Here is a 12800-nt window from a genome sequence, read left to right on the forward strand (position 1 = left end):
GAGACATGTTTATCCGAAACAAAGAGCCTAGGGGAACCGAACAGCTTTACAAAGTCTGTGAGTACCAGACAAGGGGCTGGGGTTTTGCATAGACTGGCTTCAGAGAGCAACAGACTCTAAATGCAAACCTCACTCTAATTCCACAAATTCCCTTATCTCCTGAATGTCTGTTTCTGGCACTGGGAACTCAGTGTCACAGTACCGGATACACAGGCTTTTTAAGAGGATTGAACGGGAATAATTTGAGTGTATCCCGTAAGCACAGCGCCTGGCACAGAGGAGGTCCCCATTCGCAGCCCCTTCCAAATTATTGTCTCCCCGCACGTACTGCAGCAATACAAATGTCCGGGGGAAGCAGGATCTGTACAATGCTTGGATGTAAGAGCTAAGCACTGTTGCTCCGGATTCACGCTATGCAGGGCATGGACGGCAAGGAAGAAAAACATTCATTCCAAAGTTTTGAAACTTAGGGAACTGACCTGAATCTATGGGTAAGTAGCTTGTGGAAGCAAGTAAGGAGAATGGTTTTAAGCAGGCCAGGTCTCAGGTAGAAAGTTGGGGACACTTTTAAATACTGGGTCTGAGGACTCCTTGTCAGGCTCAGACAGGCTCTCCACGTTTTCCCTTTCCTCTTGAAGCTGCTGCTGTGAACAGCAGTTCTGTGGAACTGCCCTCCTGCTCTCTCCCTCTGCAGCCTGCCCAGCTCTCTGACTCTTTTCCCTGGGGCCTCATGCTTCTCATAGAGGGGAGAAACCAACCCAACAACTGTAGGGACGATGCCAATATTAAAAAAATAGATCAGGGGCGCCTGGGTGGCTCAGTCGGTTAAGAGGCCGACTTCAGCTCAGGTCATGATCTCGCGGTCCGTGAGTTCGAGCCCCGCGTCGGGCTCTGTGCTGACAGCTCAGAGCTTGGAGCCTGTTTCAGATTCTGTGTCTCCCTCTCTCTGACCCTCCCCTGTTCATGCTCTGTCTCTCCCTGTCTCAAAAATAAATAAAACGTTAAAAAAAAAATAAAAAAAAAAAGATCAAATTCTTTAAGTCATGGATGCTGGTCTATCACTGCTGCATCCCCTTTGAGAGAGTAACAGAATTTCTTTTTTTCGAGTGGGCAGGGCTTACCAAGCCTTCTCCCTCCTTGACAAAGAGCAGGCTGATCCCTTCCCTCCATGAAACACAGAAGAGGCAGTCTAAGCGGCCAAAGTGGCTCTTCTAAGTGAAGTGGGGAATTTACATGCTGATCCTGGGGGCCCAACAGATCACTTCCTTGCTCCACTTCCTCATAGATGGTCCTGTGGAAGTTTCCTACCAGATGAAGCACAGCAGAGATTCTGTGGGGTCTACACTGCACAGGCAGGTCTGAATACTGCCTATCCTGAGGCACAGAACTCCCCTATACTCTCCCCCTGGGAGAACAGCATTGTTACCCGTCCCCCCTCCCCCCCGCTCCCCAATATCCAGTTGAAGAACCTAAGATATAAAAAGGATATGCTGATTGTAAGTGACAAAGAGATGGCTAAAGTAAGCTGCCACCCCAGCATCCCTCTTTCTCCCTCTGTGCCTGGCTCTGCAATGACATTTGTCACATTGGATTCTCCTTACACTCTGGAGTCCCTCACTACACTCTGAGCTCCTTGAGGCACAAAAACCATGAAGGATTCGTCTTCAAGACCATCCCAGAGGCAGAACCATCCATGATGCCTGGAATGATATAATAGGCCCTAAACAGAAGTCTAAGGAACTAGTGAATTGGTAAGAGTAGAACCAGATTACAGTATAATGGGATTTTATTATGATTTGTCTGTACTCACATTTATGCTCAAATAAAGTGTCAAGAGAGTAAAGCTGTAGGTTCCAAGCCTTTAACCAACTAGGATAAATTGCTGGCAATCTGCTATTTCTAGACAACACAATTTAGCCCTACGATTTGTTCTGCTCCAGGCTGTTTGTGTTAGTCTCATCTCCCTAACATGACCATAATTGTCATAAGAATGGAGTCTCTGGGCTGACTGGTCTAGTTCTAGTGTCACACAGAAGCCAGCGTAGCACCAAGTACAAAGCAGACACTTCCTAAGTATGTGTTGATAGATCAAAGAGTTTGGCCAACATTCTGTACTGCAGAGTCATCTTGCATACATTCTTCCTAGAAAGACTGTCCTCAGAGAAATCTTTAGAAACCTGGACAAGGCCCCATGTCTCTGGTGTTGTGAGGCAGGTAAGGTTCAACCATTTCTTAGTATGATGACATAAAACTGTGCCCCAGTGGATGGCAGAGCACAGACATGGAGGAAGCTAACAAGTTCATTTCCCCAGTACTTGTTGCCAAGTAAATGCCTTTCAATTACTCAGGCCTTAGAATGGAAGACTAGCAAGGACTAAGAATTCATAAGGTTGCAGGATGATGTGCAGATAAACAGAGGCTTAAAAAGTCAGTATCTTGCCCTATAAGGAGCTGGAAAAAGTCCATACTGTCCATCCAGACACCATGTCTTTGGATAGTATGGCCAAGAACCAGTTGGCAAGACAGGCTGAACGCTGTGTGGCCAACACATCACGCAGCACCTGTAAATAGGGCTACAGCCGACCTGGCTTATGATGGTGTTCATTTCCAGGAGAAGGCAGCACGACTCATTTATGACAGTCTTCCCCCGCCCCCCCCCCCCCCCCCCCCCGCCGCCCATCTCTCAGTGTTGGGAAATATCTTTTAGAAAGCAATGAATGTAGATGACTAAAATTCTAAATGAAGAGGGCTGTGTGTAGACAGATCTTCCAGCACCAGTGGTTGAGGCAAGCAAGGGTGCTCATGGGCAGTGACGGATGCGGGACAGAGAACGAATGCCATGTCTGCTAAGTTCCTCTCCAGGCGGATTTAAGATACAACAGTTGCATTGCAGTGCACAAAATGGCTCCCCCCAGACTAGAACACAGAATTACCATGAGGCCAAAGCAAGCTCTAAAATGTTCCTGAGAGGAGAGGAATCTTGATTTCCTTCTAATGTCTGTTTTGATGACATTTGAATGTATTTATGCAACACTCATGTGGTTAAATTCTCTGAAATGTGAGGCTGGTTACCTCTCGCTCCTGTGTTGCACTTTTCTTAGTAAAAGCAGCCCTGTGTGTCCAAAGATGGAAAAAACTAGTTCTCTATCCTCTGAACTGGCCCCAAAGGTTTTCCAAGATATGTTGAGAGCTATGCACCAACATGTCTAATTTTTATAGGGTAAATAGAAATGAACCCTACCATAAACCCTACCTGCATAAAAGAGAGTAGGTTACTCCGTTGCTAACATGAGCCCATTAATCCTTTTAATTTGCAGACAGTTCTGTGTGGGCTTGGAACAAATGTTTTAGAAACTAAGGGAAGAAAGGCTGGCCTCTGGTATTTCCTACACAAGTTAGACCACTTCCAGGAAACAGAATTTTTCTTAGACCGGAGAGTGGCTTTGCCATAATACCTTTTCTACATCTCCCTAAGGAGTATGATACATTGCAATATCTGGTCTTAAACAATTTTTTTTCTATCCTGGTCTAAGTATTCAGATTTTTAACATTAATATTTAAATTGGAGGGATTTCAAGGAGGTGGTTTACTACAAACAGTTCTAAAAGCTGAATTAGGCCCCAGTCATGGTGCTACTTGGCTAATTTTCACGAAAGAAAATCTAAAGCTCAGAGTATATCAAATGAACACCTGAGGCTTACCTAATAGAGCACAGAAAAAGAAAAAGCCGAGTAACATTCAAGAGTTTTTGGCAACTAGGTTCAACGTAACTGCAAAATTAAGCTCCAGACAAGTTTTTCTGATTGCAGACACTACTCTGAGGAGGCCATCCACACCTACCAGTGAATCGAATTGCTCTCGCGGGCAAGCAAATAGGCGTCCATTAATGGTGAGCGTCGTAAATACTGAAACATCATTAGGTTTGAGCACCACCTTTTCTGTGAACATAAAAAGCATGAGATTGCCTATTAAATGCATCTGAGATTTGCTGCACTGCCCTAATCACACCAACAAATTGCCGGCTCGGTGAATTACCGGAACACGCAGAGCGACTGCATAAAATACAGTCCTGAAGGGACCCACTGAATAAAAAAGACACAGCATTCATGCAGGCACATGACACTCAGAATGCCATCAGAAATGACCACAAAACAGGAATGGAAATACCCGAGGGTCAATTCCCCCAGTTCTGTGCTGCAACTGTAATTATATATAAAAACCACATTTGCTATTTATATAACAAATTATGTTTCCAGATGGTAATAATGCCCAGCACTTTGGAGATGGAAAGATCACTTGTAGAAAACTTAGGGGGTTTCTGAGATCTCAAATAGATTTTAGATGTAAAATTCACTATTATTTTTTCACTTAGTCCCTCATTTGGAGGGCAATTGCGTTACCTGGATTAAGCCTCCTATATTGTAAAAATTAATTCATTCAACAGATATTTATTTAGCATTTACTATTTGCTGGACACTGCTCCTGGTATTGAGGATACAGAAGGGAGCAAACAAACAAACAAACAAAAAATCCCAGTCCAAAAAGAGCCTGCATTGCAGTGAGGGATGCGCACAGTCAGAAAGACAAACGTATCAGAGAGCGAGCGGCCACGAGGAGAAAAAAACAATAGGGAAGGAAGCAAGGAAGTCTGTATAAGCAGGAGAGGATACAATTTTAGAAAGAGAACCAAAGAAAGTAAGGAGGGGGCCTCGGTTAGACACTGACATTTGGGCAAAAAACTGAAGGAAGGTGAGGAAGGACCCAGGATAGCTTGGGAAGTGTGCCAGCGGGATGGGCGAAAAGGGACATCCTGGGTCCCGTGTGACTGGGGCAGAAATGGAAGAGGATATCTAGGGAATCCATGATGCATCTAAAAATCCTGCAGCAGTAGAATCATTTGCCTTCAGACATGGCAAAAATGGCTTACCTGATCCTGGAGGGTCCCCGGTGGCTATGAAATCATTGCCAGACCAGATGGGCTTACTGCTCCTTCCTCTGGACTTACTGCAACGTGTGCTGACGGTTCCAAAACTCTTGCCAGTATGGATTGTAACTCGTTACTAGCTACCTCCCGCCCGCCACAGCACATCCCTCCGGTCCCAGTCATAGTCAGTGGCCAGTGGATATATATGGTGAATGAATATATGACATTTCAACAATGCATAAGGTAATCATGTAATCCCATGGGGAAAATATGCTTATTTTATCCGATGAGTTGAGCTCCTGCCCTCTCTACAGGGTAAGGAGGGGAACCATCAACAGATGGGAACAACTAGACCATGACCACCTCCAACTTCAGACTTCTGGAAACCTATGGCCTGTAGCTTCACGCCAGAGGCCCTCTTAGGGTCCACATTTCTCAGAGCTCGAAGGCCTTAAGCTTTTTTGTTTAGGGTTTACACAGAAAGAACTCCTGGCTGGCATCCACACCAGAGTCCTCAGCTCCAGCTGGCCTCAGATCACTTCTCCTTTTTCTGCTTTATAGTGGGTACCTACAAAATGGGGCATATTAGACACTTATCCAGCCCACTTCTAACCGTATTATTTTGTTATTTGTGGGAGCACACACAAGCACCAATTTGTCCCTCTGGATCCGCTTGGATGGGCCACGCTAACTCCTGGCAGGGTTTCTCATTGGACTGGATATTCCATTTTGCAGAAGCCCAAAGTGCTAATTAAGGCTGTTACCTCCTCCAGAGCTCATCTTGACGATGATCAGGCCTTCCCCAGAGCCTAGTTTGTCAGCAACTGCGCTGATGACTTCCTTCACCGAGGCGGCCACCGGCACCCGAATGGTTGTGTAGGTGTGGTCCATGCAATAGACTTTAAACAGAACTATTGGGAAGGCAGTAACAATATGGCAAATTGGTCTTGGGAATTCTTAAGAAAACCATCAGCAACGGGAAATGTTTAGATATCCTCCCAAAGTGGCATCGTCTTGTCACTCTTACTATTGTATCTATTCGTAGTCACCTATGCCTATGCCTGCCCGCTTCCCAAACTCCTGACCTCAGCATTGGTCTGAGAATAGGTACACATGTGGCTTCCATCTCCAACTCAAAAAACGATAGCAGGGGTGCCTGGGCGGCTCAGTCGGTTAAGTGTCCGACTTCGGCTCAGGTCATGATCTCACGGTCTGTGAGTTCGAGCCCCACGTCGGGCTCTGTGCTGACAGCTCAGAGCCTGGAGCCTGCTTCAGATTCTGTGTCTCCATGTCTCTCTGCCCCTATCCCACGTGCACTCTGTCTCTCTCGCAAAAATAAATAAACATTACAAAAAATTAAAAAAAAAAACACGATAGCAGATTTTTGTGAAAAATCCATATAGAAGTGATGGGAAAAAATGAAGTATGTGTAGGCCTGTTTTCTGGGTGTGCCCTTGTCTGTGAGGGTTTCTTTTTCATAACACAGGAAGTGCTGTGCTGTAGGCGGGATTGCTGGGTCACTGCTGCCTGGTGTGGTGGTGCGGAGTCAACACGAACACCTCTGCAACAGGAGTGCTTCTGCCTACGACGTGAACACGCTGACATTCCTGCTCACTTGTTCACTGCTTTGTGTACTCTGGGGCTGGGCCACAGCACGTGGGGTACTGAGCTCAGCAAACCCATATACACGCTCACCTCTGAACACAAATCTTAGAAGCAATTGCAGCTACTGTAAGTCTTGGGTTTAGAGGCACTCCTAAATTACAAGACTCATTTGTGTCTTCAAATGAAAATGTTACCATTATTATTAATTTTATTTTGGTTGTGATTCTCTAGACAAATCTTTAAGCGACCAAACGGTAATCGTCAGCATCTGCACCTCCCTGATGGCTGCTAACAAGGCCATGCTCAGGATCAGAGTGCTTCCCCCTGGGCAGGAGTCCTGTTCTGCAGATGACCCTGGCCCTTCTCCTCTGTGTGACATTGCAAAGTGCCAGCTGCCTTCCTGCCAGCTCTTCCCAGAGGGGCAACCTTGACAACTAGTTCCTGACATAATCTTTCCTTCCTTCAGGAAAAGGTGGTAGTGAGGGAGAGGCTGAATCAGGGAAGTGTGGACCAGCACTTCCACTCAAGGCCCAGAGTTCAAGAAGATAAATAATCGGAATGCAAAAGGGCACCTTCAAGCAAACTATTTGGAGTGCCAAGACATAGTCCAAGAAAAGCTATTCTGTGGGGCTGAGAGTTCCCGGGGGGAGATTTTATTCTGACTTTGAGTAATCTGTACAACCATGAGTTGGAAGACATGTCTCACCTTCATCAGAGCCGCGGACAGGCTGGCGCTTCTGGGCTCTCTCATCGCCTGTGTTGAACTGTTGCAAAAGAACTTTGTGCTGTAAGAGTAATAACAGCTTTTAATGACCAATGCATATTTGCAACCCTGAGGAAACACACCCGAGAAACAGCCAGAGTCAAGAAATGGGGAAAACATATTTTCTTTTTACATACACATCACTTTTCTATATTGCACTATAATATTACTGGAGAATTGTTATGCAACAGGGCACAATTAGAGGATCCTAATCCATTGTCACTTACCTTCTTTTGTGGAGCCTTTGCATCTTCTGAACTACGAGAAAGAGAGAAAGCACATTATTTAATAGCATTGGTACCGTTATTTTGAATTACTTCATTTGTGTATAACTTTAATCTTACATCACAAAAATGAAATGACAGCAATCCTTCGGGAGCAATATGAGCCTCTTCATTTTTTTTTAATGTTTATTTTTGAAAGAGAGAGAGAGAGAGAGTGAGAGAGAGAGCAGGAGCAGGGGAAGGGCAGAGAGAGAGAGGGAGACACAGAATCCAAAGCAGGCTCCAGGCTCTGAGCTGTCAGCACAGAGCCCGACATGGGCTCGAACCCACGAACCATGAGATCATGACCTGAGCTGAAGTCAGACGCTTAACCGACTGAGCCACCCAGCCACCCCAAACCTCTTTATTTTAATACCAGGAGACCAAGCACAGAGGAGACACAAAGAGATCAGCTCTCATCACAGGCAGATTCCTGGCAGAACTGACGTTGAAAACCATTTTCTAGCTTTCAGGTCTTTCTAGCAGCAGACGCTCTTTCCAGTATTTACTGTATGGCTCAAAGTACAGTGTGTGAAACCTTCCATGTTTTCACTAAGAGGACACAAACATTCACCAGCAACAGCTTTGGCAGCAGAAAGTGAATTTTCCATAAAGTAATTCCTCCTAAACTTTCTTTAAATGCCACTGACTATTACTGGATTCACTGCCTCGAACAAAAAGGACCCAAGTTTACTGAGTTAGATGCCCCATAGGAGGATCTTTGCCTTGTCCCAAGCTTTCTCTTGGCAGATGTCCAGCAACAGAAGACAGCTGAGCAGAACTTCCCCCCTCTTTATCTGGCCTCATCACACCTACGCCCGAGGCCCTGTCCACTCAAACCAGAACACTGTGTGCCTGCCGAAAACCGGCTTTCACCTTTTGGGGGCAAAGGGCTTTTTGTAAGATGTTTGGCCTGAGAGGCAGCCACTTACTTCATGAAAACACACCCAAAGCCAAGCCCTTCCTTACATTTGTTTGACAATCTTCTCTAACTCGGGCAGTTGCTCCTTGAGGGCAGCAATCATCCGGGCATCATCCGATACAGACACATAAAACTCCTGTAATTGGCAAAAGTCACAGGCTTTTAATAAGAATTGCAAAGGTGCACAATTCTGTAAAGATCAATAAAGATGTGTCCTTATGTTATCTGCTTTGCTAGCCATCTCCACACTATGGTTTCATAGACTGGAGACAAAAAAGAAAAAGAAAACATTACAATATGTCTAAATTCAAAATTGCAAGTGGGAAAAGGATTTAGAAATAGGTAGTGGTGAGGGTTGCATAACATTGTGAATTAAATAATGCCACTGAACTGTGTCCTTGAGAATGGTTAAAATGACAAATTTTATGTTTGATATATTTTACCACAATAAAAGAACTCGAATTTTTTAATTGCAAATGAATTGTTCATGTGATATTTATCGGAAAGGCAACGTAATGCAATGTTTCAGAATGGGTCACTTTATAACCTACGCTTTAAGAGCACTTTTTCACCTCTATTTGTTCAGGGAAATTTTAACATTTATTTTAAATATTATTATAGCATTTGTTGTTTATTTAATATTGCCCACTGATGGTGGTCGATTTTTGGTAGTAAAATGCCAGCATAGTCTTCAGTACCGTACTGAAGTTATGCTGAGTTTGTACCAACTCAGGACTCTTTATGGACGTCCTGGGAACTATCCTGATGGCCCAGCAGCAGCAGCTGGGCCCTGCTTTGTTGAGGAGCAGAAGATGACAACTGTGGCAATGCCTTCTTAACCACCACTGTGGTCCATCTGCAAAACAGTCCTTTGTTCAACCTGTAGAGGCCAGGAGTCAATGTATGAGCCAGGCTACTATTTTTCCTTTATATTTTCAAAATACTTCTTTCCACAGCTTTTGGGGACACTCATAGTTCCTCTTCCTCCCTTCCCCACCAATCTGCCTGCCAAATTACATGATTACACAGGAGAGAAGGGGTACATTTCTTTTGGATAATTCATTCTTGAACATACAGACTGATAAAGTTTGAAATAGAAGCCACATTGCCTTTTGCCTGCATAGAAGATCCTCATCTAAGTTTTGGAGGACAGAGTGAGTCATCAAGGACTCAGTGCCAGGGTCAATGTTGCAATGTGGGGCTGGGACCCTGGGAAGGAAAAGGGAAGTTCAGCTCAAAGCAGTGCTTACAAAATAAATCGTGTCCCTTTGGAAACCACTTCATGGTCCTAGAAAGTCCTCAATAAAATGATCTGTTTCACTCCACTCAAAAATAGGTACCATTTGATCTAGTAATCCTATTTCTAGGAATGTAACCAAGGACAGATCTACTTGCTGAAAAAGGTTCACTGTACTATTATTTGAGGAATGTGAAAACTGTAAATGATTTAAATATTCAACAATATGAGGAAAAGAAGTATATCTGTGGCAGAGCTACTCAAAGGTCATTTGAAATTTTTATTAGAAAGACTGTATTGACATAGAAAAATTCCTTATATAAAGTGGAAAAAGCAGCCTACAAAATGATGGGTACTATGTGATTATAACCATAGAAAATACACAAAGAAAAAGAGACCAAATGAAAATACATTAAAATGCTAGCTGTTATTGAATGAGTGGCCGGATAATGGCTGAAGTTGTTCTCTATTCCTCTCAGAGTACCCTTCTGATGAACATGTTAACAGAGAAGAGAATTTGCAATCACAGTCTCTCCAGGGAAGCTACCATGCTTATGGAGAGTCCTGGATCGTAAGACAAAGACGTACTCTGGGAAGGGATGACTCCACGTACCTCGAGGAAAGCCACGGCCACATCATCCTCTTGTAGCACGTCCCCGTGCACGGCGGCCCACTGCAGCACCAGGCGGATGACTCGCCTCTTATTGTTGAGGGTGTAGTCTGTTTTCTCCTGCTCTGTGCCTTGTGAAGGCTGTGCGTGGTAAGTGCCTCGGAGTCAAGGAAGACATCTAGCCATTTCACACTCATTTCACTGAGCTACTTGCAAAGGTAGAGAGTGACAGGTCCCGGTTTCAGAAAGCCAGCCTTCTGGACTGATGGCATTCCTTCCTCAGGCCCACAAGAGAAGCCCCGCCCATGTAAAGATTCTGGAGCAAATGCATACAAACCTTTGCTAATGTCTGCGGACTTTGACATGACAGTTGTCCAAGGGATGAGACTTGCATGACTCCACCTGGACTTGTGTGTTGACAGGGGTTCTTTCTGTGCCTAGTTCTGGCCACCACCACACTCCCTGCCTGACCTTCACCTGGCCCTTCACCTCTAGGGTAGGGAATGCTTCCTACTTACTGTTGCTTGTCTCTCTAGCTTGTCCCTTGCCATCTCATTTTGCTTTCCAGAATTCTGCATATATCTCTATTAAGCCACTTCATTGTATACATTTCAGCTAAACCCTTCTGAGTGAGCATCTAAGTTCTGCTGGAGCTGTAATTCATACCAGGAGTGCATGGGGGAAAGTGAGGCTGGAAGAAGACAGGCTCTCCCATTGTCAGGAAGAGGAAGGGTTCCTACCATATAGGTCTGGTAAGGGACTCAGACACACTCTTTACATCATAACTTCTCCTGTCTAGAACCACAACATAACTCATATTGGCTTTTTGTGCATTTATGGCTAGTCATCTTAACTAAACTAGAAGCTCCTGCAGGCCTAGGAAGATACATTAAATACCTTGTATTCTGTACCATGCTTAGCACAGTGACTTTCAGCTAGCAACTGTATTTATCCATCAATACAATAAATACATAATTGAGTGCCCACTATGTGTAAGGTAAGGGCTTCTGCTCTCAGTTTACATTCATATGTGTATTACAGTAGAGAGAATATAGTATGTGATCAAGAAAGATTTTAGATTAGACATACCATTCCTTTTTCAGTGATTTATAGTAGTTCCTACCGCAATTAGACAATTAGTTCATGGAACAATTTCCTCTTTATAATTTACCCTGTATCTTGCACTAGAGTACTTCAGTTAAGCATGCTTCCCTTTCTACAAGTGAGCAAACTGACTGTAAAGGAGCAAAAATAGCCAGGATTACATGGTGAGAGTATAGAGTTGATTTTGACCAAGACTCTTAATTCCAACTACTTCTCTTCCCCATTACACAACACCGTTGTGCCTCATAGTTGGCTATAAGACTGGCTATGCCTTAGCTTACGACCATGACTTAAAAGTCTCAGTAGAAAACTGCCTTGTGGCAGTGCTGTGCTTGAGACCTAAACCAGTAAAGGGCCTTTTCTAAAGGGACTATAAATAATCATGATCAAGGTAAATGACAGAACCTTAAAGCAAAGTTTACTGCATGTAAATGGGTTGCAAAATGACTTTCATAAATTGAGCACAGGATTCATAAAAAAGAAAATTGCTCAACCTGTATTGCTACAATTCTTTCTGAGCTTACAATAAAAAAAAGGGAAGAAAGATCACTTTATGCAAAAATTATTTCTTTTCTGATTAACCCTTAGGTCTCTTGCTTGTATATACACACAACTCAGTTTTTCTTTCCCAAGAACTGCAGTGCTGGGCACTACATTTTATCACTATTTTTTTTATGGTATCTTAGCAACACAGTCTGGCACACAGTGGGCACCAAATGAGTTATTCTTGACTGATTGGAAAATACGCAGTGTTCCACCCAAGAGTCAGTAAGAGAGAGGGAGAGAGAAAGAGATTGTTCTTCTTACTTGCACAAGACTGCAATGGTTTGGAGTATTAAGGTTGATATCAAGTGGATATAATGCTAACTTTCCAGATTATTTTGACTTGGGACTCAGGAAGTAATGCAAATGCTTGTGAGTTGGATACAGTGCTATTAGCAGCATACCTGTGGCTAATCTATAAGGCCTTAGGATAGGATACTAAATTTACATCATCTCTGTGGGTCAGGACAAAGATTTTTCGTGGCTTCTTTCCTATAGGGGAAATCTTTATTTTGTCTGCAATGAGATAGAACACAGGATTGGAAGAATTAACATGATAAACCTATAAATGTGTATGGAGCTTTATAGTTTGTAATAAATATGCCCAATGCGCTCACATGATTGTATAATGCTCTCTATAAATATTTACAGATGAAACAGAGAGAAGAGATCTGCCTGAGGCTGTTCAGTGGATAAATGGCAGGGTTTATAAATCCAGACAGGGCTCTTTCCATTGTCATCACTACCACCCCGCCCCCAGTCCTAAACAGTGGCTATAGTGACTGGACATTAGTGCTTGGGTTCATGAAATTATTGAGAATGATTGCCT

At 43.8% G+C, this 12800-nt stretch overlaps 1 protein-coding gene across 9 annotated transcripts in view; it reads right to left on the minus strand.

Annotated features, from left to right (window-relative positions):
• The window catches only part of RAPGEF4 (Rap guanine nucleotide exchange factor 4), a 290928-nt gene that overhangs the window by 26270 nt on the left and 251858 nt on the right, over positions 1-12800 (minus strand). For all 9 annotated transcript variants that reach the window (XM_058713839.1, XM_058713831.1, XM_058713846.1 and 6 more), the window contains 6 exons: positions 10328-10478; positions 8525-8613; positions 7520-7550; positions 7236-7314; positions 5689-5835; positions 3841-3938 (listed from right to left, as the gene is read on the minus strand). In XM_058713839.1, coding sequence (XP_058569822.1) covers positions 3841-3938; positions 5689-5835; positions 7236-7314; positions 7520-7550; positions 8525-8613; positions 10328-10478 — 595 coding nt within the window. The remainder of the gene's footprint in view (positions 1-3840; positions 3939-5688; positions 5836-7235; positions 7315-7519; positions 7551-8524; positions 8614-10327; positions 10479-12800) is intronic.

The sequence above is a fragment of the Neofelis nebulosa genome, chromosome 2 (assembly GCF_028018385.1).
Source record: "Neofelis nebulosa isolate mNeoNeb1 chromosome 2, mNeoNeb1.pri, whole genome shotgun sequence".
Lineage (NCBI taxonomy): Eukaryota > Metazoa > Chordata > Mammalia > Carnivora > Felidae > Neofelis > Neofelis nebulosa.